This window comes from Chaetura pelagica, unplaced genomic scaffold, assembly GCF_000747805.2.
Source record: "Chaetura pelagica isolate M959 unplaced genomic scaffold, ChaPel_1.0 scaffold68, whole genome shotgun sequence".
NCBI classification, from domain to species: domain Eukaryota; kingdom Metazoa; phylum Chordata; class Aves; order Apodiformes; family Apodidae; genus Chaetura; species Chaetura pelagica.
This window is the reverse complement of record NW_009954407.1, coordinates 4,883,252-4,907,321: the sequence shown is the minus strand read 5'-3', so window position 1 is coordinate 4,907,321 and position 24,070 is coordinate 4,883,252. Positions and strand designations below refer to the sequence as shown.

At 36.4% G+C, this 24,070-nt stretch overlaps 1 protein-coding gene across 1 annotated transcript; it reads left to right on the top strand.

The window, feature by feature from the left end:
• Nucleotides 1-1,038: 1,038 nt before the first annotated feature.
• WASL (Wiskott-Aldrich syndrome-like) lies at nt 1,039-23,740 on the top strand. The gene is made up of 11 exons (XM_010004315.1): nt 1,039-1,168; nt 2,280-2,366; nt 2,905-3,001; nt 7,956-7,979; nt 12,692-12,860; nt 16,127-16,169; nt 16,567-16,720; nt 17,527-17,544; nt 19,874-20,391; nt 21,803-21,911; nt 23,283-23,740. Exons 1-11 carry the CDS (start codon nt 1,082-1,084, stop codon nt 23,342-23,344), a joined length of 1,368 nt encoding a protein of 455 aa, XP_010002617.1. The 5' UTR covers nt 1,039-1,081; the 3' UTR covers nt 23,345-23,740.
• Nucleotides 23,741-24,070: the final 330 nt, after the last annotated feature.

Sequence of the window (24,070 nt, the reverse complement as noted above, 5' to 3'; positions counted from 1 at the left end):
AAATAGTAATGAACTTGAAGGGCAAAGAAGTGTGACAAAAACTATAAAAGCATGTATAACGTGGAGAGGCAACTATGAAGCCATGAAGAACAGTGATTAGATAGAGGACATGTATGGTTTTCCTTTGTGAATTTAAAACACATAGTGCTGACTCAAGAAAGGTTTGAGCTCCAACCTGCCAGTTGCTAGGGATATACTCTCATGGAGTAGCAGTGTACTGTTGTATTTTTACCTAGGCATCTGGTGCTACTGGGGATTAGGTCCTGGACCAGATAGCCTCTGATCTCTCCCATTACAGAGTCTTTAAGCTTTATGTCCTTATGACTTGGCTGCTAAATATATATTCTTTCAAGGCTCCAATTCTCATTCCCTCCTAGGACTCTTAAGGTAGGATACAAGTTACATATATGCTAGAAAATATGCTTTGGAATACTCCGAGTGACTGAAGGAATCTGATATGGAATAATCTTAATCTCTTATTAAAATCTCTCTATTTGAGAACTGGACAATTAAGTTGCCAACTGGGAACGAGCCTAGCTCATGTGAGTTCTCGAAACATGCCCAAGAATTTTAGGAGTTTGCTAGTTGGCATAGTCAAAAATCATGCCAGAGATCATTTGAACAATTAAGCAATGTAGACAGTTGTGTTCCAGTACCTGGGAGTATTTCCAGGCACTGAGTATTGCATTTCTATCCACTTTGAAGTACTGAACAGGAAGATACTTAGTTGCATGGTTCCTCTGTGTGAAGAAGTGTAATTTCTCATGGTTTCTGGTCTGCCTCTTACAGACATAGTCTCTTTGTTTTATAAACGAGAACAAATTCAGTTGGGTTCTTAAGCTGTGTAAATCTTCTGTAGAGGTTAAAAGTGTAGAAGTAATTTGGGGTCATAAGAACTTTACTGTGTTCCCACCTGGGAAATCATCAAAGTTGCCACCTGAAACAAGTAACAAAATTGAGATGCTTTGATAAAAGATGAGATGTAGGATTTCTGATTTTTACCTTAAAAGTAATAGCTGCCTTTTCTTTTTAGACCATGTCTTCAGCAGTTGTCCAAATATATGCAGCAGATCGCAATGTCATGTGGTCGAAGAAATGCTGTGGTGTAGCTTGCCTTGTAAAGGACAATCCACAAAGGTCGTATTTTATCAGAATATTTGACATTAAGGTAAGCATATTTTTTTCTTCTTCAGACTCTTTGAGCTTGAGTTGTATTCATTCTCCAGTTTGAATTGAACAATGTAGGTTGTCATAGCTGCAAAGTCAGAAATTCTGCAGCAAATTGTTGTGCTTTAAGTGCTGCAATTGTAGTGCTTATTAATAGGCAAGTGTGAATTTCTCAGCTATTCTCAATTTAAATTATTGCATAAATATCAGCTTTTATAGTTGAAATAATGATCAGATATTGTTTTCTTACATCTCACAGAAGTTGTCCTCAACAGATCTGGTTAGCCAAAAAAGTGAAAGTTAGCATAGTGTCACTGATATGGGTAGCTGTTGAAATTCTAGTGGGCATTACTACTTTGGATGATATCAACAAAATAGATGCCGTCTTCTGTAGCAGTGGAAATATTTTTGATTAGTGTGTTGATGCATGTGAAAACCACAGGACAAACAAGTTTTGAGGTTTTTTTTTCCCCTACAATATATGCATTTGTTCTGAAGATCTTTGTCCTATTAAAATATTTCACTCAAGATAGTGGGAACTAAGAGATTAACTGTCCAAGATGTGTTTTCATAACAAAAATGATACTGAGAAGCATAATTCCTACTGACTTGGCTGAGATTTTGGGAAGCTTCCCGTTATCTCTACAAGCCAGGAACAGTTCATTATCTGTCAGCAATTAATGTCTCTCAGATTTGTTCAGGGTTACCAGTTGACACTTGCATTTGACTTTGTGATTTGGTTGCTTGAGTGTCAGACTTAGTGAGAAACTTGTTCCCTAGATACTGAACTGTAATGCCATTTTGATATATAAAACTTGTTAAAAAGATGACTCTTGAAGTTAACTTTTCTCAAGTTAAGCCTGAAATACTATAGCTGTTATCACTGTATTCCTGTCACTGGTCAATATTGCTGTTCCCAGTATTGCTATTGTAGGATTTTAGAACTTGAGGTTCCAGTACATTTTTATTTTGATTGAGCTCATTTAGTTGGTGAAGAGCAAGGTAGATGCTTAACACTGTGCATCTTTGAACTCTTAATAGGTTCTATTATGAAAGAAGTTAAACTCTGCAATTTTTAAGTTTTTGAAAATCTTTTTATTTGCTCTTTTCAGGATGGGAAATTATTGTGGGAGCAGGAGCTGTACAATAACTTTGTATATAATAGTCCTAGAGGATATTTTCATACCTTCGCTGGAGATGTGAGTCTCAACGTCTTTGAATAGCTATTTTTAAATGCCTTTTACTTGATCAGTAGCTTCTTTAATATGACTGAGGTTTTTATTTCCTTCTGTAAGTTTCTTATAGAAGTAAATTACCTGTGTTCCTTGAAACTTTTTAGAAGTTTATTTATAAATGGATATTTTTGGATGTCAGCTAGAAAACTGAATCCATATGACAGAAGCATTAAATACCATTCTTGATTTTCAACTCCCTTTAATGAGATTACATTTTGACTTGCAGACCATGTTTGTGAAATGTCATATGTTCTTAAAAGCACAAATGTTCTACTCTCTTTGATTTCCAAGCTAGAAGACTTTGCTCAAATCTTCTAGCCATGATCTCTATAAACCTGATTAGTAGACAGACATTCCAAAGTTAGTGTTTCACTACGACTTGGTTCAAAATTTACAGTAATGATTTTTTCTGATTATACCTTCAGAAGGTACAAGACGACCTATAAGAAAGCCTTTAAAACATTTTCTTAGTCATGGGGGGGGGAATATTAATGTTTTTCAGACATGTCAAGTTGGTCTTAATTTTGCTAATGAAGAAGAAGCTAAACTATTCCGCAAAACAGTAACAGATTTACTTGGACGACGGCAGAGAAAATCTGGTAAATATTCAAATTAATCTCAAATTTAGGCTTGTTTATGTTGTTCTGGGGGGAGGCAGGAAGTTATTTCTGTGTGTGAAAGCTACTGGAGGCACTTCAGCCATAATAATATTTAGAAGTAACTGTGTTATTGAAACATGCTTCTTTTCTCTTTTGTGCAAAAATAGTATTTTTCTGAATAACTTTATGCTCCTTGCTGTAAGCTTCCTTGTAAGCTGAGACTCCAAGGTTGTGGTAATTGAAAATATGGATCAGGAGGAAACAAATGGCAAGCTGTCAGAGGGAAAACTAGAAATCTTCTCTGTTAGCTCTTTTCACATTTGTCTAAACCCTCTTTTAGCTCTGGGCTGTTTATAGCTGATGTGTTTAAATTCAGCCCAAGTGGGTTGTAACAAAGATTTTACCATATGGTATGTTCAGTAGTTCATGTGAATGAATTTTTGGCATTGGTCCAGTGTTTAATAGAGAAATATCTTTTATTCAAAACTAGTGATCTTGGTGGAGGCCAAGAACAGAAGACATAACGTGTCTATACTGTCCTTTGCAGCACAGGCCAGTCTGAAGCACATCATGCTTTTTGCCAGCTGCAAGATACCTTAGGGACATGATCAATGTTTTAAAGGGAGTGCAGGCTTCCTACAGATCTTGTCTTGGTCCTTTTCCAGGGGGCCCATAAGCAACTTGCCTGTCTGACAGCCGTATGCCTGTGAAGAAAGGATAAGGTGATATAAAACGTAGGCTGGGAACACATGGATGTGCTCAGGCTTGCTGTGAGCTGTAACACAGACTTGTGTCCAAGCTACAGGGTCTGTTCTGGAATTGAATTGCAGTGGCAGTGCAGTATAGACTAATGTAAAGGGAGGAAGCTCTCATCTTGGAGTGTCATCCTTGGAAGTATTCATGGGAACCTACATTATCTATATGTATTCACTTGGATTTCATTCAGGTATGATGGCTCAGGTGCAGAGCATTTGTTCCAGTAGCTTAAGTGACTGCTTTAAGATTGCATCTTCTCAGAATTAGACTAAGTTCATAGGGTTTCATGAGAAGAAGTGGAGTCATTAGGAAGTGGCATTAATAATGTTTCTCATGCTTGTTGCAAAAAGTAATCTTGCATGAGCTTGCATCCCCTGTGTTTGAAGTTTTAACTCCACGATGTGTCTAAAACAGAATGCTACATACAGTGAACACACAAGGCTTGGGAGGAAGTATGTTTGTGCAACTGGCCATAGCAAATTTTGTTTCAAAATAGTGGTTCAGTCAAACCTCCTGCTCACAGGACAGAGGTTCACTTCTGTCCTTCCACATAGAGGTTTTCTTCACAGGATCACATACTTTTTTCTTGTTTACTTTTTACTTAACACCTTGATTTGTATTCTCAAACTCATGTTGTAGGATGTTTACTCCATACATTTTCTTTCAACAAACAACTCATCCCCAAACACTTAAAACTTGAAGGCAACTTTAATTTAAGAAAACCCCAAACAAACAATAAAACAAACAAAAAAACCCCATACACAAAACCAAAACAAATAACTCCAAGTGTTGGGGTTTTTTTTGTTTAGAGCTGCAAAACAAGAGTTGAAAACAATAATGAGATTCCTTAGTCAAGCCACCAGATGGAGTTCTGCTTTTGTCATTGATGGGACTCTTATCTAATTGTGCTTCTAAAATAACAGCCTTTACACTTACAAAGTCGAAGCTGATTTGCTGTTGGTGTTTACATGTGTAGTTTTTATAGGTAAATGCCTATATAATACATATATGTTGATTTATATATAATACAAATTATTAAAATAGATGGTATCTATACTATATATATAAATTATGTGGTTTTATTATAAGGTATCCTAACTTTTCAAACACAGAAGTAATAAGCTGTTAGTTTTGATGTGCTTCTCTTGAATGGGATTTTTACTACCATGCCTTCCAATATATGTTTAATTTCATAGCAATGCCACCTGATGTGCTTTAGACTGAAATGAGTATTCCATATGATTACCTAGCAGCCTGTTACACCATTTAGGGCTTGCTAGGAGACTTTTCCAGGAGTCTTACAGAAAGCTTATGTTCTTTGAAGGCAGCAAGAATAGCAGTTCTGGTTCATGAAACTATGTCTTGATGCCAAAATTAGTACACAAAATACTATCTAACAGATGCAAGAAGAGGCAACAGTATTCTGCTCTTCCTCACTCAGCCTGAAATGCACTCTAGTATAAAGAAAACTCCTGTGTAAGTGCATCTGGAATTCCAGAGAGGTGAAAGTTTGCCTCCAAATAAAGTGTACAGAGTTTGAAAATGTACAAAATATCTACTAGATAATAGATTGAGGGAGAAAGGCAGAGTTATTTATGTGATGTCTTAATCTTTTTAATATTGGGCTGGTTTTCATGTAGATAATTTTTTTTTAAGTCAATTACATTCTTAACCTTAGGTAAGAAAGAAATTACTATAGTTAGAATTTCTCTGGTAGGCTTACTTAAATAGTCTCTCCATTTACTTCTTAAACTGATCCCAAATAGTTGCCCCCGTAAGCAGCATGAACATAGTGTTTCACTTCTCAGTGCTCGTCAGGATCACACATCCCCATATATATACCATTAGCTTTTATTTTTATTGTCTTACCTCAGAAATGTTAATGTTTGTACACCCAGAAGCATCCTCTTCATGTGCTGAGCACTCGGCCATAAAAAGCCAGCAGGGACTTGTGGAACAGACCTTGTTAACTGCTTTTCTGAAGTGGAAGGCTTCTTGGCTGATTTTAATGGGCCACCTGCTGCTCATGGGTGGGATATGCTAGCCCTCTCTGAAGCTGTCTTTTTCCTCCACAAGCTTTTAGCTCCTCATGCCCTTTCTAATGAACTTCATAAGCTTCAATCTGGATACTTAATATGGAGAGCATTTTCTTGCATCTTTGGTAACGGCTTTTGTTTTTGCAGCCTAGGAGATGAGGGAATCTCTGAAGTGCTCAGCTTGCATTGGATTCAAGTGTCAGCTGAGATAATTGTTGTTTCCAGGAATACTTGCTGAAAGGAGCTGTGTTTTTTGGACATAGGTAGCTGGTGAAGTTGATCTGATTTGGATCAGTAGGAGTCCTCATTTTCAGAACAGGAGAAATCAGCCGCTTTCCAGTCATGTCATCTGTACTTCAGAACAAGAGTTCGTATTTTCCAGTGGGCAGTGGGAACCACAGAAACACAGATCTAGTGTCTTGGGGGCCACAAATTAATGTTTTATACACACAGCAAAAATTACAGGAAGTGTTTAAAATGTCTTTCTTTGTTTTCCACTCTGTTATCTCTTGAACTCCTAACAAAAATGGTAAACGATTCCCATGATTTGGCACAAGGCCACTTAACACTTCATATTAATACCTCCTGCTTTTGCCAGCTTTCCATTCTATGCCAAAGGACTTGAAATCACTCCTGCACTCTGCTGTCTGAGTTGTTGGATAAGATTCTAATTATGTTCCAAAAGTTGAGTTCACGTTGGCTTTGGGTTTGTTTTTCAGTTTGGTTTTTGTTGTGGTTTTTTTTGGCAGCAAAGCATGAGTGGTTTTTTAAACTGAATATTCTAGGAAGGGAAAGCCCAATATTTGGCCAAAGATTTATTTTTTTTCTTCTTCCCCCCTGTTATGTTCTGCTGAAGCACCCTTGCAGATGTTCTCTGACTCTTTGCCTAAAACTAACCTGCTGTGAGCTAAGAGGTGACTGCCTGTCTTCAGAAGCTTGCTTAGAAAAAGTCGATTCTCAAGGGGTTTTGGTCACCTTCCTTTGAATGTTTGATGACCTTGACAGGTTCTTTTTTCCTACCTGAAGATCAGCTGACTGATCTGATAAGAAGCTGGCTTACTTAGGATGATAAATATTTTTAAATGTTGCTAGGACAAGTCAATAAAATCTCTGGAGATACCTTCTCCATTTTCCTTATGTTTTTGTATTGGGAAAAATATAAGAAGTTAGCAGTTTTTCTGGGACTTGCTGAAAAGGGAAATGTCTGTTACGGATTCTTATTACAAAGCTCTTTGGAGTCCCTGTTAGATTTCAGATATTCCATATCTAAAAGGGAGGGATGTACAACCTTCCTTCCAGAGCCATGTTTTTTGGTGTGATGACAAACTGCTTGCCCACGTGGGTATTGCTAAATCCAAAGTTCTTAACAGTATGTGTGTAGATATGTAAATAGCGTAACTGTGTTCTGGGGGTTTTGAAGGACAGTTGCAGGGTAGGTAAATGTTATTTGTGGTAGATAAGAATTAATGGTAAGTGAGGGAGAATTTACTATTACAGGCTGAGAGTACCGAGTGTGAAATGCTTACAACTACATTTAAAATCATCAAGCCAAATTCTTCATGGTCTGTGAAGCAGTTTGGCATTGCGACTAGAATATCAGATCAGTAGTAATGAGATTCTAGTTCTGTTCCATGTTGCTCAGTTACCTGTTAGATACCATAAGTGAAGTTTCTTGCCTTCTGTGTTCTTTTTTTTTTTTTTTTTGCATAAAACCAGAAATAATTATATTTTAGGCTCTGTGGGAGAACAATACTGTATAAAAGTACTAATTTTATTTCAAATAAAAATTAAGGAAATAGTATCACTCAGTGTCAATCAGAAAGCATAATGCTTCAAAAATCTTGTTTTAATAGTTTGTAATAAAACAGCTGCTTTTTGAATATTTCAGCTTACTTCGGAGTCAAAATGTCTGAAACCAACTCAGTAGCTATTTCTTTATGCTCCTACTCAGTTTGCCCACTTGAAATAGATGCTTATTATCTAAGATGGAGTTTTTCTTGTTCTGTAATGTTTTGTTTCAACTACACAAGTAGCCTTTAAGGATACTAATTGATTCTTAAGTGTGACTTCAAGGTCTTTGAAAGCTTCACTAGCAGCTAAAATTTAGAATACTTTTTTACTGTGGTACCTATGAATAAATAGCTCTTTTTCTTTTTCAACAGAAAAAAGACGAGACCCACCAAATGGTAAGTTTTTTGCATGAATCACTGTTTTGTGTTTTTTTTCCTACTGTAGTCATTTACTGTTTATGTATAGCTTTGTCTTGGACTTTTTAAGGATAGTCATGTGGTGGCAAAAGCAGTAAACTCTTATTGTGGTGTTCAGTGTATTTGTTTCTTTTCTTTGAAGCTGTGATTGTTTAATACCAAATAATTGTGGCCTAACTGGCATTTGTAAATAATAGTTTTGGAGGAGCATGTTTTGTTGCAAATAGGACAGAGGCTCTTCAGCTTAAACTGAGAAAACTTTGTATTTGCATTTGCTGCTTGGTCTTCAGAATATGCATATGTAGCATCACTATACAGAACCTTGGTGAAATTAGAAGTTAGTCTATTTATCTAAATGCAGGCATAATGACACATTTCAATTGCAGCATGTCCAACTAACTGTGTGACATAGCCTTTTGGTCATATGTCATGTTTGTCAACATTCAGCTTTTTTTTGCATGAAGATCTGTTTACCTCTCAGGAATGCATCTTAGTGGTATGAAGATACAGGTTCTTCAGGAGATCCTCTCATTAAGTTGATGGAAGGAGTCAAAACTATATATCAACTTGATACAAACATTTTTTTTACCATCCATTCTAAAATCAGGTTTTAAAAGTGCATCAATGAACAGCAAGTTTGGAGTCTTTGTAGTTCTCAATTCACACTGAGGTTAAAAAGTGGTTTCTCTTGTTATATTTCTGTTGGTGATCCAGATCATAGATCAAACCACTGTGACTGTTGGTCTGCTGCTTGAGCAGGGGTATAGTCAATTGATCATCTGGGATCCCCTTACAGCCTGAGGAGGTAGTCTTAAATTTGCACTAAGCAGGGCATTCAAGCATGTCGGTAGGTCACTAAAATAGGTAATCCTTAACTAATCCTGAATTATGGGAACTACTGATGAACTTTATATCCAAACAGAGCCTCCCTTATGTGGAGTACTTCTCCAGAAATTACTCTTTCTTGTTCATAAACATTGTTTTACGGAAGTTGATGCAATAATTAGTTTAGGCCAGGCATTTTTTAGTATTGATTCCTTCAACTGGGACTAGGTTGTTTAGTTTTGAAACAATCAAGAGTTCATTCCATCCATGATTGTCTTACCAGCTTTTCTGAGCTTTCAGAAGGTTTTAACTGTTCTCCCTCTTGAGTGACATCTGCTTCTGCTCACCTAAACAGAGCATTCTTGATGGTAAAGTCTGCAGAGCAGATAGAAATTACAGCAGCAGTGATGACTTTGTAGTGCCACCTACCACAAAAAAGTTAGCCTTTGTCTTTCCTGTAAATGTTAACAACAGTAACACAGTTTGTCTAGTTTGCTATCTGTGATAGGAATAATATTTAAGAAAATTAAATTGCAAAAAAGTTTGTTTAAAATTATCTCAGAATTCACCCCATAAGACTTCAGGCAACAACATGTTTTTGAGAAAAACGTTGCATACTAAACTTGAATTCATTGATCTTATGCCTTTGTCTTGAATACTCTCTGGAATACATAGTCTTATGCTAAGTGTTTCAGGTTAATAATCACTAGTCAAAGCTTTGATCATCTCTGCTTTTTATTAAACTGTTTCACTGAGAATCCATGTACACTTTCATGACCTATTTTCCTTTTCTGATTCTGTCCAATTCTGTAATGCCCAGCTTCCCTGATGGCAAAGAGCCTGGTGTGTTTATGCCCTCTGTAGTTACAGGCAAGAGACATGCTCAGGACATGGTCTATAGCCAATGCATTTCAGCCTATAACTGGCGAAAAATAATATTAGCTGTTTTTTGTTTTACTCTGCATATGCAGTGAAATTCTATTGGGGGGGTTAAAAAAAAACAACACCTTTTTTTTTTTCTACTGGGTTTCAATGCATAATTACTTTAAAAAGAAGAACAGTCACATTTCTGTACTCACATGATCCATGCTTGGAATACTGTGGGGAATTTTGTTTTAGTGAGGTTTGTCTGGATTTTCTGCAGACATTGAAGCTGCATGGAAAAAGCTCTGTCTTTGTATGACGTTTTCAATGGCAAGGATTTAAGATATTTTTTTTGGTAGAATTGCAGGATTAAAATCAAATTGGCATTAACAGTTATGTAAAATGTATTAGTCTGTAATTTCCTGGGATTTATATTCTACTCATTTGTAATAGCTAGGTCTCTCTATGCAAATAAAGAAGAGTTCTTGTGATTGAGCTGACCTCTTAGTGAAGTTCTCTATGAAACAAGGATCTGACAAGAATTAGGTTTTATGGGAATCTTTAAGAACCACGTGGAAGAATTCTGTTTCAGCTGTTATCTAGAAGATTTTGCATTTATTGTTGGGCTGTCTGTAGTCTAGGAAAAATGCATGGAGAGGCTCTAAATAAAATACAGATAACTTAAAAGAATTAATATTTTGTTATGTTCTGTACTACATTTTCTGGAGCCGTTTCTGAAGATGTCCCTGATATTGATAACAGTGGATGTTTACAGCCACTGTACTGTCAGGTACTTCCTAACGATGAGCTCTATATGCCTCTCTCATCATCCTTTACTGATCTATGTATGCCTGATGGGGAAGGTGCATGTCGTATGATGGGAAAAATTTTACTGGATATAAACATGGCAGTTCTAGAAGAGTACAATCCTTTCCAAGGTTCTTTTATCCCTCGTGGACATCCAAGGTCTAGACCTGCCGGTAAGAAAAATTTTCATCTTCAAGAGTTTACTCTGATCTCTTGTATGAATATTACTAGTATCAAGGAATCAGGCTGTCAAACCGTAATTTGAGCTCAGCTGCATAAAATTTCAGTTTGCAAATGGCTGCTGCTTTACATGGTTAAAATCATATATGGTTAGTGTCAGATTTTACATGCAAAATGGTGTATTTTTAAAGATTGCTAGGAATTGTGAGAAAAATATCACAGACTTCCTAGTGTTACAAAGGTGCAGGTTTATTTTTGAACATCAGTACAGCTGTTGAAACTACTAATGTAACTATAATGGGTGAAAATAGACGATAATAGAGAAAATATAGTAAGTGACTAAAGTGCAAATTAACTCCTGCAGAGTTTTTTATTTTCTATCTAATAAAATTAAGGCTATAATTTTCAATTCATCCTGGAAATTTTTCTCAAGTCTACTTGTTACGTTTTGGGTTTATAATATTTGATTATTAGTGAATTTAATGTGAACTTTAAGTGGAACTTTAACAATGCAGATTGCTTTGGATAGCTCTATGTGGTCAATTTGTGCTTCGTATTCTCAAAGAAGAGTTGTTTAGATCATAACATTTCTAGATCAAAACACTTTTGCTTGGCAGAAAATGCTTCTGATTTTTTTTCCTGCAATTTCAATGTAGTTTTAAAGCTCATCCTTTGACTGCTGGAGGGATGTAAAAGCTGTCATGTTTTGTCTACCCACTGCTGTGTTTCTCTTGTTTCTTACACTAGGCACTTCCCACCGAGATGTTAAAGTCCAAATATTAATTATGTTATCCATTGTATTGTCTGCTTTGCCTGCTTTGGACTTCAGACTGTGAAACCAGAGGCTGTTGGTCTTTTCAGAATGCCTAGGAGAACTTTTATTTACTCATACAAAATGTAGTTATGAAAAAAGAGTGTCAAAATAAGGTTCAGATTTATCAAAGTTTGGATGCATGAGTCTTATTTTAATTTATTTGCTATCTGTTCGGTAACTCAAGAGGAAGATGATTTTTTTGAACTATTTTAGGTCAAGCTGGTCTTAAGTTATTATTTTTGCACGTTTCTTTAAAAATATGTATGTCTAAACATACATATATACATATATATGCATATATGAAAGCTACATAAATTGCCTCTTAGTATTTAAACACTTCTGTCAAAGCTAAAAACATCCTAGTGGAAAACATGTTAGGTATGTTTATTTGCTAGTATTACACAAGTAACATATTCCTGCCAATTTTAGCATTTTAGTATTACAATTCAGATGCATTTTAAATAACCAGAGTAATAATTTAGAATTGTTTATAATTAAGGATGAGGTTTGAGAATGTAATTCATAATCTGAATGTCTAATTTGTGTTTCTCATGCTGTTCTTACTGTCACTACACTGCAAGCTGTTTTTTATCTTGGATGTCAATTATTTTGCAAACCTGCCAAAGAGTAAGACACAAAAAGTTCTGAGTACTTTCATAGCTACTGTCCTATGTTTGAAGACAATAGTGTGTCCAGAGTGGCATTCTGAAGTTCTTGTGATGTTCAGGTTCTGTGTGCAGGGGCATTCCCACTTGGGGCTTGCTAAGCCAAGTTCCCTTTCCTTTAAGATGAGTTGACTGTGCTGCCATGGGAATGGCCTCCTGGGTATTACTGTTCATGCCACTCACTTCTTTGATCTTCTGTAGGATTGCAGCTATGCTGTACCTTAATATGTCTCATTCCATGTGTTCTATGCACATGAAAACTCATTAATTTAAAAATTATTTGTCAAAGTCAGGGAAAGCAAATTCTAGTTTATAAATTGTTTTCTGCCATCACTCTGCTCTTGCAACATGTTTTTTTATTTTGCTGCAGCAAATAATTTAGTCTGGGCATCTGACATCCAGAATGCAGCCAGATGCATGTGGTGTATAGAGCTATGGCTGCAGTACAAGTATTTTGCCACTGGGGAAAAAAAAAAGGTTATGGGTTAAATATGGCTTTATTGAAACACAATAGTAAAAATCCTTTACCTTCACAGGCCCAAGTCTACCAATGGCAACTGTTGATATCAAAAACCCAGAAATTACAACTAACAGATTTTATACTCCACAAGTCAACAATATTTCATATACCAAAGAAAAGAAGAAAGGAAAAACTAAAAAGAAAAGGTTGACAAAGGCAGATATTGGAACACCATCTAATTTCCAGTAAGGACTTTTTTGAGTTTGGGTTTGATTTTGATGGGTGGGGTTTTTTGGGGTGGGTTGTTTTTCTTTGGTGTCTATTACTCTTGCTCAAGACTTAAATCCGTGACTGTTGTGTGTAACCTGAATTACAGAGAATGCTTGCTGGAATGCTGTAGAGTTTAAAGGCAAGTTAGTTTGTACAAAGGTGAGGAGTTTACTGCAGCTGTAAACAAAAAGTAACTTGCTATCTTAAAACAGCTTAGAAAACAATGTAGCTGCATAAAAAAAATGCCTTATTGAAGTAGTCAGCTCAATACACACTCTTATTCACCCTCAGTGATCAGCTCTAACGCTCTTATTCTTATAGCTGTGCCTGCTTAGCTGTGCTTTGACATACCACATACACATCTGGGTCCTGACTGTTGTAACAGCAGAAAGCACATAGAAATATTTTTTTCCCTGGCTTTCTGTTTACGGTCTTACTCTGATATGTGGACTAGCACTGATATCTTGTGGTGAAGTTCCAGCATGCATGTATACACCTCTTGGGAATGGATTGGTTTTTTTCTGATATTGTTTCTTTTGCATCTTCTATATTTTAGAATAGTTATGAGGCATTATTTTAAGTTTCACTGTCATGAAAACTTGGTTTTAGTCACTTTACTGAATTAACTCTTGTTTTCCCCAAGTATCATTTGGTATTTTGATCTTCTGCCTTTGGAAGTAAATGTACTTTGCTTGCTAAAACAACAAGAATTTAAAGAGCTTGAGTTGGTTACAAAAAAGATCAGTTTCTGTGAAGAAGTAGAAAACCAGTGTGGGGTTTACATGCCAAGTGAATGTCTTGTTCTTTTGAATCATTGTTTTGCATCACTTCCACTGATGTGCTTTCTCATAATAAGACTCTATAGAACTGATGCTGGTATTCCCAGGTACAGTCATATTACTGCACAGTGTTTGGAGAGAGTGCTTTGTAGAATGGGATAGTGAACAGAAAGTAGGACAGATAGCCAAAATGCTTCCTGAACCAGACTGTGTTTAGATCATTCAGACATCAGCCTTATTCTTTTTGAGGTATCATCAGAATGCTACATCTAATAATGTCCAACTGAAAAATGCAGAAAAGAAGGAAGAGTGAAACAAAGAAAACTGAATAGTGATTGGTAGCCAGTCACTGTGGCTCTACTGTTGCAGACTTCAGCATACATGGACAAAATTGCAAATAATTATTTGGATTAGGGTGTCTTACCTCTGATCGGAATTTGTGGCAGAGGTTGTGTGGCAGCACAGATATAAAATGACTTAAAGACTTCGTTTGTTTGTAATGTCTGTCAGAATCTGACCTAGAAAAGCTGAGAATAAGATAGTAAAATACTTAATGAAGTTCAAACAAAAGATACATTATTAAATGTAACATCCAGTTGAAAGTGGTGAACCTTTGCAAATAAAGATTGGAAGTCTCTTTTGTTCAGCTTAAGATCTAGTTAAATTTCCTGTAGAGTGCAACTATGTGTCATCTTGCTGTGTAAGACAGTTGGATTGCTGGTTTCATACAAATATATGGGAATTGGTGTTTGGCATTGTTGGGCAAATATGCCAGTAGGATAATTTGTATGTCCCTTGAGCTCTGGTGCTGATGAAGACCAATACTGTCAGTGTTTGTTTATGCCAGATCAAAGTTGCTATCATCAGATAAAATTTTTAAATGCCTTCTGTTAAAAAAATGTGAACTTTCAGTGTTCTGGGCAGAAAAAAAAAGTAATTGCACTCTACTTAGCGTGAATATAACTTCCTGCTATATACGTTATCTTAAGTAACATCAGAGTTGCATTTACCTGATAAGGATGCATTTTCATTGAAAAGACCTCTGAAAACAACTGTGTTACAGTCAGTGTCTACAAGTAACCTCTTTTACTCCAAGGGATGAAAAATAAGTGAGAAATAATACTTACACTACTCCATATAAACTTTAATATCAATTAAGTGCACTAAGCTCTGACTTGTATTCTCACAGCATCTTAAGAGAGTATCCTGAGTTGCACAGATGTGCAGAAATTTGTGGATATAATTGCATTTGCTGGTACATTTCTGTCAAATTGTATGTGCTACTTAACACATTGCAGTTGGAAATGAGGCTATGTTTTAAGAAATGCATGCCTAATTTATGTGAAGCAAGTGTAGCTTAACATCCTGAGCTGTGTTCAATAAATCATCCTATGTTTTGTGAAGGGCATTTAAATTTGTAGGCAGAACAGGGGGTTTTCTTTTTTTTTTTTTTTTTTTGCCTGTTCCGTAGTGCAATGTCATTTTAAGCCAGATCTTTTAATTTTATTCTTGACCATCAAGCTAAGTAGTTAACTAATCATAGTTATACCAAGACTAAAGTTGATAATTGAGCTTCAGTATTCTCATTAAGCCAGCTTGTGAAGTTGGTGGTACTAATAGCCCCAAGCAAGAATATAAAGTCTGTTGCACTAAGCTCTATATAAGTAAAGAGAAACAGTCCTTGTAATTTGACAAGCTTAGCCTAAACTGGGTTGGGTACTAACAGCTTACCTGGCATTTTTAAACTTGTAGTTGGACTTCCTGAAGACTGACTTTCTACAACTGGCCATGGGCAATACCAAACTTGAAATACAGAGTGCTGGTAACATTATGGTTCTGTCTTCTATAGCCAGCAGCAGTTGCATGAAGTAGTTGGAGGGGCACAAACTCTTCTGCTTTTTTAGCTGTTCTTAGTGTCACATAAAATAATATCTCAGTGAAAAGCCATGTGAAATGGCTACTAGAAGCCTAAGAAGATGGCAAATAAAACAGTCTTGACTTTTTGTCTTTGAAGGAAGGAAATGAGTGTGAGAAGGGTGATGAGAGAACAGTGATGGTAGGGAGGTCGTTTTCAACTGTGTGACACAGAAAACCTTAGCAGTAGTTCCAAGTCCAGTTTCTATATAAGGACCAAACTCCTCCCTTGATCTCTGCACAGTCCTTCCATCATCATCGATGTGCATCACAGGGTGGCATGGAGCCTTCGTATTTTGCCACAGACCATAACATAAAGGGGGAAAACAACTTATTTACTTGATCTTTTTGACACGAGACAAAAAGTGGGAGTAGAGGAAGTTTTACTGTTCCTTTCTCAGGTTGGGCACTTAAAAGAAAGAATTGTTTAGTGTCTTAAAAGCCTGGAAGTAGAAGCTGCTAATTATTTCTAGTTGTCTTGGTGTTCTGTTATTTTAGTTAACAAGATCTTTTTAATGCTAATTAAATGGATTTTTCTGCCTTTTTAGACACATCGGACATGTTGGTTGGGATCCAAACACAGGTTTTGATGTAAGTAATTTAGTAAGTTATTAAAGACACTGAATAATTCAAAGCTTTAGAGGCCTTTTAATGTACATTGTGAAGACTGGTATTAAATTAACTGTATGTCAAGATAATTATAAATTATTATTTTAGAATATGGTTCAAACAGAGAGAGATATTGGAGTAGAAGGGAAGAGTAGAAATCCATGTTTGAGGAGAAAACATGTAAAACTTAAGTTTTTGTGCAAGGCACCTACCTCCTAAAGCAGTCCTTTCTGACTGAAAAGTCAACCCATAAATATGTCCTTGGCTTTGCTGTTGCTTTTAACTACATGATTTGTGGGATTTTTTTCCCCATTACAAGTGATGTTTTAAAACATTTTTCTTTTTCAGGGTACTTAAATCTAATGTATCTCACTTGCAGGTAAACAACTTAGACCCAGAACTGAAAAACTTGTTTGATATGTGTGGAATTTCAGAGGCTCAACTAAAAGACAAAGAAACTTCGAAGGTCATATATGATTTCATTGAAAAGACAGGAGGTGTAGAAGCTGTTAAAAATGAACTGCGCAGACAAGGTGGGATTCCTTTTATTTCCATGTAAAATTAGCAGGGTGTTTATTGCCTTAAGGATTAGACCAGAAGCTGTTGATTCTGAGCAATTTTTTATTCTCTTCTTGGGACTTTGTGTCATTGTCATTGCACTGGATTTGATAATGTTGCTGCATACCATACACTATGTAAAAATGTTCATGCATGACCCATGACAGTTCCCTAATGAATAAGGATCTTCTCTATGTCCATTAAGTGATTTCCAGTAACAGCCTGACTGTAATGTTATGTAGTATATTCCATATGTTTTTTTCAGACTGTTGCATAGTTATTTTATAATCTCACTCTTATAAATAAATTAAAATCTTAGAAGCCATATTGCTGTTGTCAGCTCTAGTAGTAGCACATCTGACAGGTGTATGTGTGGTGCCCATTTAACCTGGCAGCACTGGTTAATGAACCTTGTAACAGCTACAGGCCTGCAAATTTTGTATGAATATTTTAAAAAGAAAAAAAAAGCTTTTTTTCCTAATTTAAAGTTAAAAGTACTAGTTTTGAGCAGGCTTCTGCTGCTATAAAATTCTCAAATAATCCATTTCCTGCCTAACCTTTAAATGTGATCTCAACTGATGCATTATCTAGTGGAACATAGCAAATCAGTCTGAAAACTACACTGCTATTGTCAGACTTTCAAAAATTTGCCTAGAACAGGAGAAAAACAGGATATTAATGCCATTGAAATTAGAGCAGTTTGAAACTAGTGGATAAATTGTTTGAGTGACTGAAGAGATACAGGTTCAGGGTACAATGACTTGTTGCATTTATTCCTTAGGTCCCCCACGGTGGAGTGGTATGTACTTGAGCTGGCATCTAAGTGTATGCTTCAAAGTATTCATGCTGCTGTGTGATTTCTTTCCTAAATTAGAAACTTTAGTCCACATCTGTGTCAATACTAAAAATTATTATCAAACTTAGTTAAATTGCAAGCAAATTTTCAGTTATTATTTTTTTCTCAGTAAAAAATCTGTCAGTTTCTTATATAATCTTAACTCTGTTTAAGTGTTTGCAGAGTTGTTGATCCCAGATTGCTGACCATAAAATTGGATTCAGAAGACTTGCCTTGGAGTCTTGTGACTAGATTAAAATACTTCTAAAATGCATATTTTTCTATTACATGTGTGTTAACTTCAAGTTAGGGCCATTTGCATGTATGCAATTGAAAGAAAAGCTGCCTTATCTTTAACTTGCATGATAACAATCTACCTCTGTGCTTTTTGGTAGAGGTAGATAACATGAATCCAGTATTTCATTGGGTTTATCCACTGTTATGTTTTTTGATCTGTAGGCTTGACTGCTGTTTGAAGTGTTCTTTCTCAACTGAAACACATTTTTCTGTGGTTTATTGCAAGAATTTCTGTGCTTATATATTCATCCTGCTAGGATGCTGACTAGAGAGTTGCAGGCACCTTGTTCTACTCTGAAGTTCCTTTTTTGTTTGTTTTTTTTTCTTCCCTTTCCCTAGTTTTGGTACTGTTGATTGGGTGTTTTTTTTAGTGACAACACCATCAATAATAAATTTTGTGCACCTTTTTTTAATAAGCATGTTCAGATTAATGTGCATTTATAAAAGTGTATTTTCTTGCTTATACCATCTGCTTGGGGGAAAGGGAGAGAGGATGAGGTAATGGCGCTCCCTTCTTCCTCTTCCTTCCTCATTTCACTCCAGCTGAGTGCAGACAACCTTATAAAAACTCCTGAAATCTATTTCCACAGACTCTTATGTATCTCTCCAGATACAATGCAAATAAAATCTTTCCCCATAGGAAAATTTAAACATTGTGCGCAAAATCTACAGTCACTGCAGACTCTGGAGCATGACCATGTTCTATATCTTTTCAGTAATACAGAAAAACTGTCTGTAGTGTTTGCTGAGTAAGTTATATTTTAAAATACTGGCCTCCAATGGCCAAAAAGGAAACTATGGTCATGTCAGCCAAGAAGTGGTGGAATTTTTTTTTAAATCAAGAATATTGGCAGTATGACTCTGCAAGAGACATGAAGTTTGAGAGGAGAATCTCCTCATGTTGTTCTTTTGAAAGGATGGAAAAAAAACAGAGCAGTTTGTGAAATTTAAGAACATAATTTTAGGATGGGTGTACTTTCTAAGATGAGCAGGGAAGGAGGCACTGAGGCACTAGAATCTCCTACTTCCTCAAAATCCCTTTTTTTAGGGATGTTCCCCCTCTATTCCAATGTAGACAGCCTACTTTCTCAGCATGTAGCTTTTTGATTTCGAAGCATATAAACTCAAATGAGGATTTCCTTAGTTGTATGCCAGCATCTGGATTATAAAGCAGTTATGTACAACAACCACACAACCTGAAGTACCATAAGTCATTAGAGGCTTAATGGAAGACAAAATTTAACAGTGCTATTAAAAATGCCATTAACAGAGTAGAGTACATTTCAAGGCTGTTTCCTGTAGAAATGATCCTGTGCCTAGAGGTAGCCCTAACGTTGGTTCCTTTCTATGGTCCCTTCCATAAATACATTGTTGGAACTAATTTTCAGTAAAAGGGACTAAGAGTCAGTGTATGCCACATCATCATGTATTACTAGGGGTTTTTGTTAGTTTTTGAAGCAGCATCTTCTACTATTTGCCTTTGTAATTACTTAATAAAATAATGGATAGTTTATAAACTGGAAGTTCTTATTTCACTTTAAGTGTATTTTCTAAAACCTCTTGCCTTCTGTCCTAGTGCAGAAAAATTTTAGATTACTCTTCTGACATTTTTCTGCCTTTTGTCATGAGAAATTGAAACACTAACAAATAAACTTAGATGATAAAATTACTAGGACCAAATAGAACCAAACCAAAATTAATGACCAAGCTTATTCTGTGACTAATCTTTTTATATATGGCACTTGCTTCCAGCACTGTCAATTCTTTTACAAGGTACACCATAGACACAGGGTCTGTATTCAGCTCAGGTTTCATTCATATAAGCATAGCTTATATTCAGCTATATTCAACTTAATCCAGAGTTGGTAAAACTTGCAGAGGCACAGAGATCCTTGCAAAAGGCAAGGCAAAGCCTTTTTTCTTTTTCTGCTAGTCTCTGAAAGACTTTGAGGTATTTGAGCAGCATGTAATTGCAAATTGTTTTGTTTCATTTCAGCTCCACCACCCCCACCACCGTGCAGAGGAGGACCCCCTCCACCTCCACCACCTCCACATAACTCGGGCCCTCCTCCTCCCCCTGCTAGGGGTCGAGGGGCACCACCTCCACCTCCTTCAAGAGCTCCCACAGCAGCACCTCCACCCCCACCTCCTTCTAGACCTGGTGCCACAGTGCCCCCACCTCCTCCAAACAGGATGTATCCTCCACCACCACCAGTGCATTCATCCTCTGCACCATCTGGCCCTCCTCCCCCACCGCCCCCACCAGCAAGTGGATCATCTGTTCCTCCACCACCTCCTCCTCCTCCACCCCCTCCTGGTCCTCCTCCACCTCCAGGCCTTCCATCAGAGGTTGATCACCAGCTTCCAGTTCCTGCAGGAAACAAAGCTGCACTCTTGGATCAAATCAGAGAAGGAGCTCAGTTAAAGAAAGTAGAACAGAACAGTCGACCAGTGTCCTGCTCAGGAAGAGATGCACTGTTAGATCAGATACGACAGGGTATACAGCTGAAATCCGTAAGTAAAAGCGTTTTTTGCCTGTGTAGTCTTGGGACTTGGAAATGGCTGCAGTATGTATTGCAGTATAAACAGTAACTTGTGGCTCTGTTTTTGGCCTCATTATAACTTCTTGATTTTTTTGAAGTCATGCTTTGAACAGTCATATTGAGAAAATGTTTCAAACACATATCTTCTATGGGTAAGTATTGGTGCATGAAATTATCCTTGTTTCAGAGTCATTTCTCACTTTCATTGAAAAGCTTTAAGCATAAAATCTGCAGTGATACCACAGTATTGTGGCTGTAAAGAACTTCTGCAAGAACTGTGAAAAATTGCTAGTCTCCTGAATACTTCAGTAAAATAATCTAAACTACAGGGGATGAGTTCGGCAGTAATGGTAGTGAAAGGCAAACACCAGATTATTTTTTTTATTGTTATTGTTTTTTTCCATCTTCAAATGAACTTGTGCTCTGCAAATGTTGGGGCTTGGAAGATGGCTGCCTGTGTCTGGAAAAGCACTGCCCTTGTGGCATGCCTCTGCTGTTCTGCTGCAGCTTAGGCTACTTGTGTTACTGTTTCTTGTCACTGAATTTCTTCAAAATAATTTTACTTGTAGGTAGAGGAGAGCTGTTAAGGTTGGGTTGCAGGAAAATGTGTTCACAGCTGTGTTGGCCAGAGAGCCTGGTGACTGACATCTAGAGGATGTTATGCCTAGAAGGAGTTTCACTTCTAAACCATCTTTGTCTCCCTTCAGCTGTCATCTCTTGCCATCCCTCCTTGTGTTCTTCACACTTTTTGTTTAGATTGTTAAATTGCATGTTCTCATAGATGTCATCTAACCTGCAAGTATTTTTTGCTTAACTTCATTTTGCTGTTACAAACCCTAATCTAGACTCACTTTTGCTGTTTTCTCTTTAGTTTGGTGTTTTTAGCCACTTTTCTGCACTTGAGGCTTTTCACATAAAAAGCATGAGAGCATGTTAGTATTTGCCATTACAGGTGTGCAGTATCAAAGTCTATTTGTTACTTTCAAAAGGTATTATCAACCCAAATCAGACCTGGTTATCAAACAGCAACAAAAAAAAAGTATATTTTGTGGTATATATGAAGGATGAAATAAATAATGACTATGCAGGCACACAAATCATGCCTGTACAACCATATTAAGCAGATTTCCTTTAGCTGAGCATTCACTGCCTGATAAAGCTGAAATACTTCGTCTTGAGTATGGACTAACTGCAGTTGTATTATATGCAAATGAGAAAAGGTTGATACTTTTATAAGTAAAATTTTAGCTTGAGCTAAAGAAACAAACTGCATTTTCACTCTTCGAGCTGAAAATAAACCTGTTAATCTTTTAAGGAATGTCGAGAAATACACAAGTTTTGTTCTGTTAATTGCATCTTTCTAATGTATCCTTGTTTTGAAGGTATCTGACGGCCAGGAGAGTGCACCACCTACATCTGCACCCACCTCAGGAATTGTGGGTGCATTAATGGAAGTTATGCAGAAAAGGAGCAAAGCCATTCATTCTTCAGGTGAATCTGATTATATTTTTCTGACTTCACAGTAGCAAGTTTTCAAGCATTAACACTTCTGTTCCACATGAAATCCTGTTGGAAAACAGCATGGATTTCAGCATATAGTCCAATACAGAGCACTCCAGGCAGGCCCCTTGTGATGGGTTGAATGGTTTCTTTGTGCTGCTCTGAATTACTGAAAATACTGAATTAAAAATTACTATTCAAGGTTAATATCCTTATAAAGCTTTTATATAGTTTTTAAACTACTGACACATTTTTATCCACTAGATGTCTGATGAAATAAGTTGTCAAAATATTTTGAAAGGAAGGTTTTCAATGCTTTCTGTTTCTAGAAGCCAAAACTCTTCAAAAAATTCATGCTCTTAAAAGTGTGGCTTCCAGTGTGCTTTGCATGCCACCTGCTGGATAATAATCAGATAGCTAGTGTTACTTGACTAGTCCTGTATTAGTACCGAATCAACTTTTCACACTTCAATGCTTGGAAAAAATAAAGCTGCAAGAGGATTTGCATTTCTTAAATACCAGCTTCTAATCAATGTACTTTAGTAGCTGCAGTGGGGTTGTTTCATTCTTCTGTTCAGGCTTTGGTATATTTTTCTCCCAGAGCTTGCCTTGATACCAAAACTGCATTTGCTGACCCGTTGACCTAAGTGCAATGCAGTTTGTGAATTTGCTGCCCTATGTAGTAATCTCCAATATTTGTACTTTACAGGAATTTAGTGCCAAAAGAGTGCTAATTACAGCATTTTTCAAGGGAAGGAAGTGATCTTGCCTTACAAATAAGTAGTTTGAAATTATCAGACTACAGTTTTTAAGTTATGAGACACATCAAAACAGTGGAAAGTTGAATATAGTTGACATCAAGCATTGATGTTGAAATTGATGTGCATTATACAGTGTAGGATATTCCAGTAACTGTAGCTCACAAACTTTTTTGTATGTGCTTCCACAGCAAACAGAAATTCCATTATGTAGTAAACCTAGGGAGGTAGTTCTTATGTTTCAGAAATTAATCTGTCCCTGAAGTTTAAAACCCAATCTGGAACAAGCTGGCCACTCACATTCTCTAAGAAAGCTAACAGTAGTGTGTGTTACATGAGAATTTTTGATTCTTTCTGTCACAGCAGAAAACAAGATAGATTTTTTCCTACGTGGGTAAAGGAGTTAGAAAGGAAACAGATTTAACTTTCAGCTGATATGTCTAAACCCAATGTCACGTCTCGCAATCTTTAAAAATAGAGTATTACCAAATGTATTGTCCTGACCTCCTTGAACTGTTTTAAGAAAGCTGTGGGAGAAATCAGTAATGCTTTTGTCATGTTAATTTGCTACATGTAAGTGACTTGCTCTTCTTCTGTCTTGCAGATGAAGATGAGGATGAAGATGATGAAGAAGACTTTGAGGATGATGACGAATGGGATGATTGATCATATGTTATTATATATATATTTTTTAAGGTGAATGATATACTAAACGCTACTTTCTGTCTATGGATTCTGTAAAATTATCATGTAAATGTTCTACCAATTTGCTGTATATTTTTGTTGCCTTTTGCTTTTTTATTAATCTGTGCAATACCTCATTTAATCTGTAAAGGTTTGTCATAATCCTCTACAAAGCTACTCCCTGTTATTGTTCAAGTTTACACCTGGATGATCATGTACATGTGAATACTTTCCATTCCATCAATAAGGGAGTTTAAATGTAATATGTGAGACTGACAAAAACCTTAATGTAATTTAGTTATAATGCAAGAAGGAAAACTATTTTCATACCCTACTTTTTCTGTATCTAAATTTTCTTATTAAAACCTAGTATAGCACTTAGTTCTTTAAGTGATGCAGCTCTTAGTTTATTTAGCCCCTTTATTTCAAATGCAATGCTACATGAATGTTGAGGCTGGTTTATACTGTTGCATGGTTTCAAATACATTACAACATTGCAGTTCAAATCTTAGCAGTATGCTTCACATGAAACAGAATCACTGCAGAAATGCACAGCTAGTTGTGAAGTTTACCCTGCCCTAACTGTAGTAATACTGACTGCTATTGAACAGCAGCAGTAATTAAATCCTTCAATTAGGGAACTTTATCTGAAGTTAAACAGGGTAGCTTTTACATTGTAATAGTGGTAAAAGGCATCTTTGATGCTGA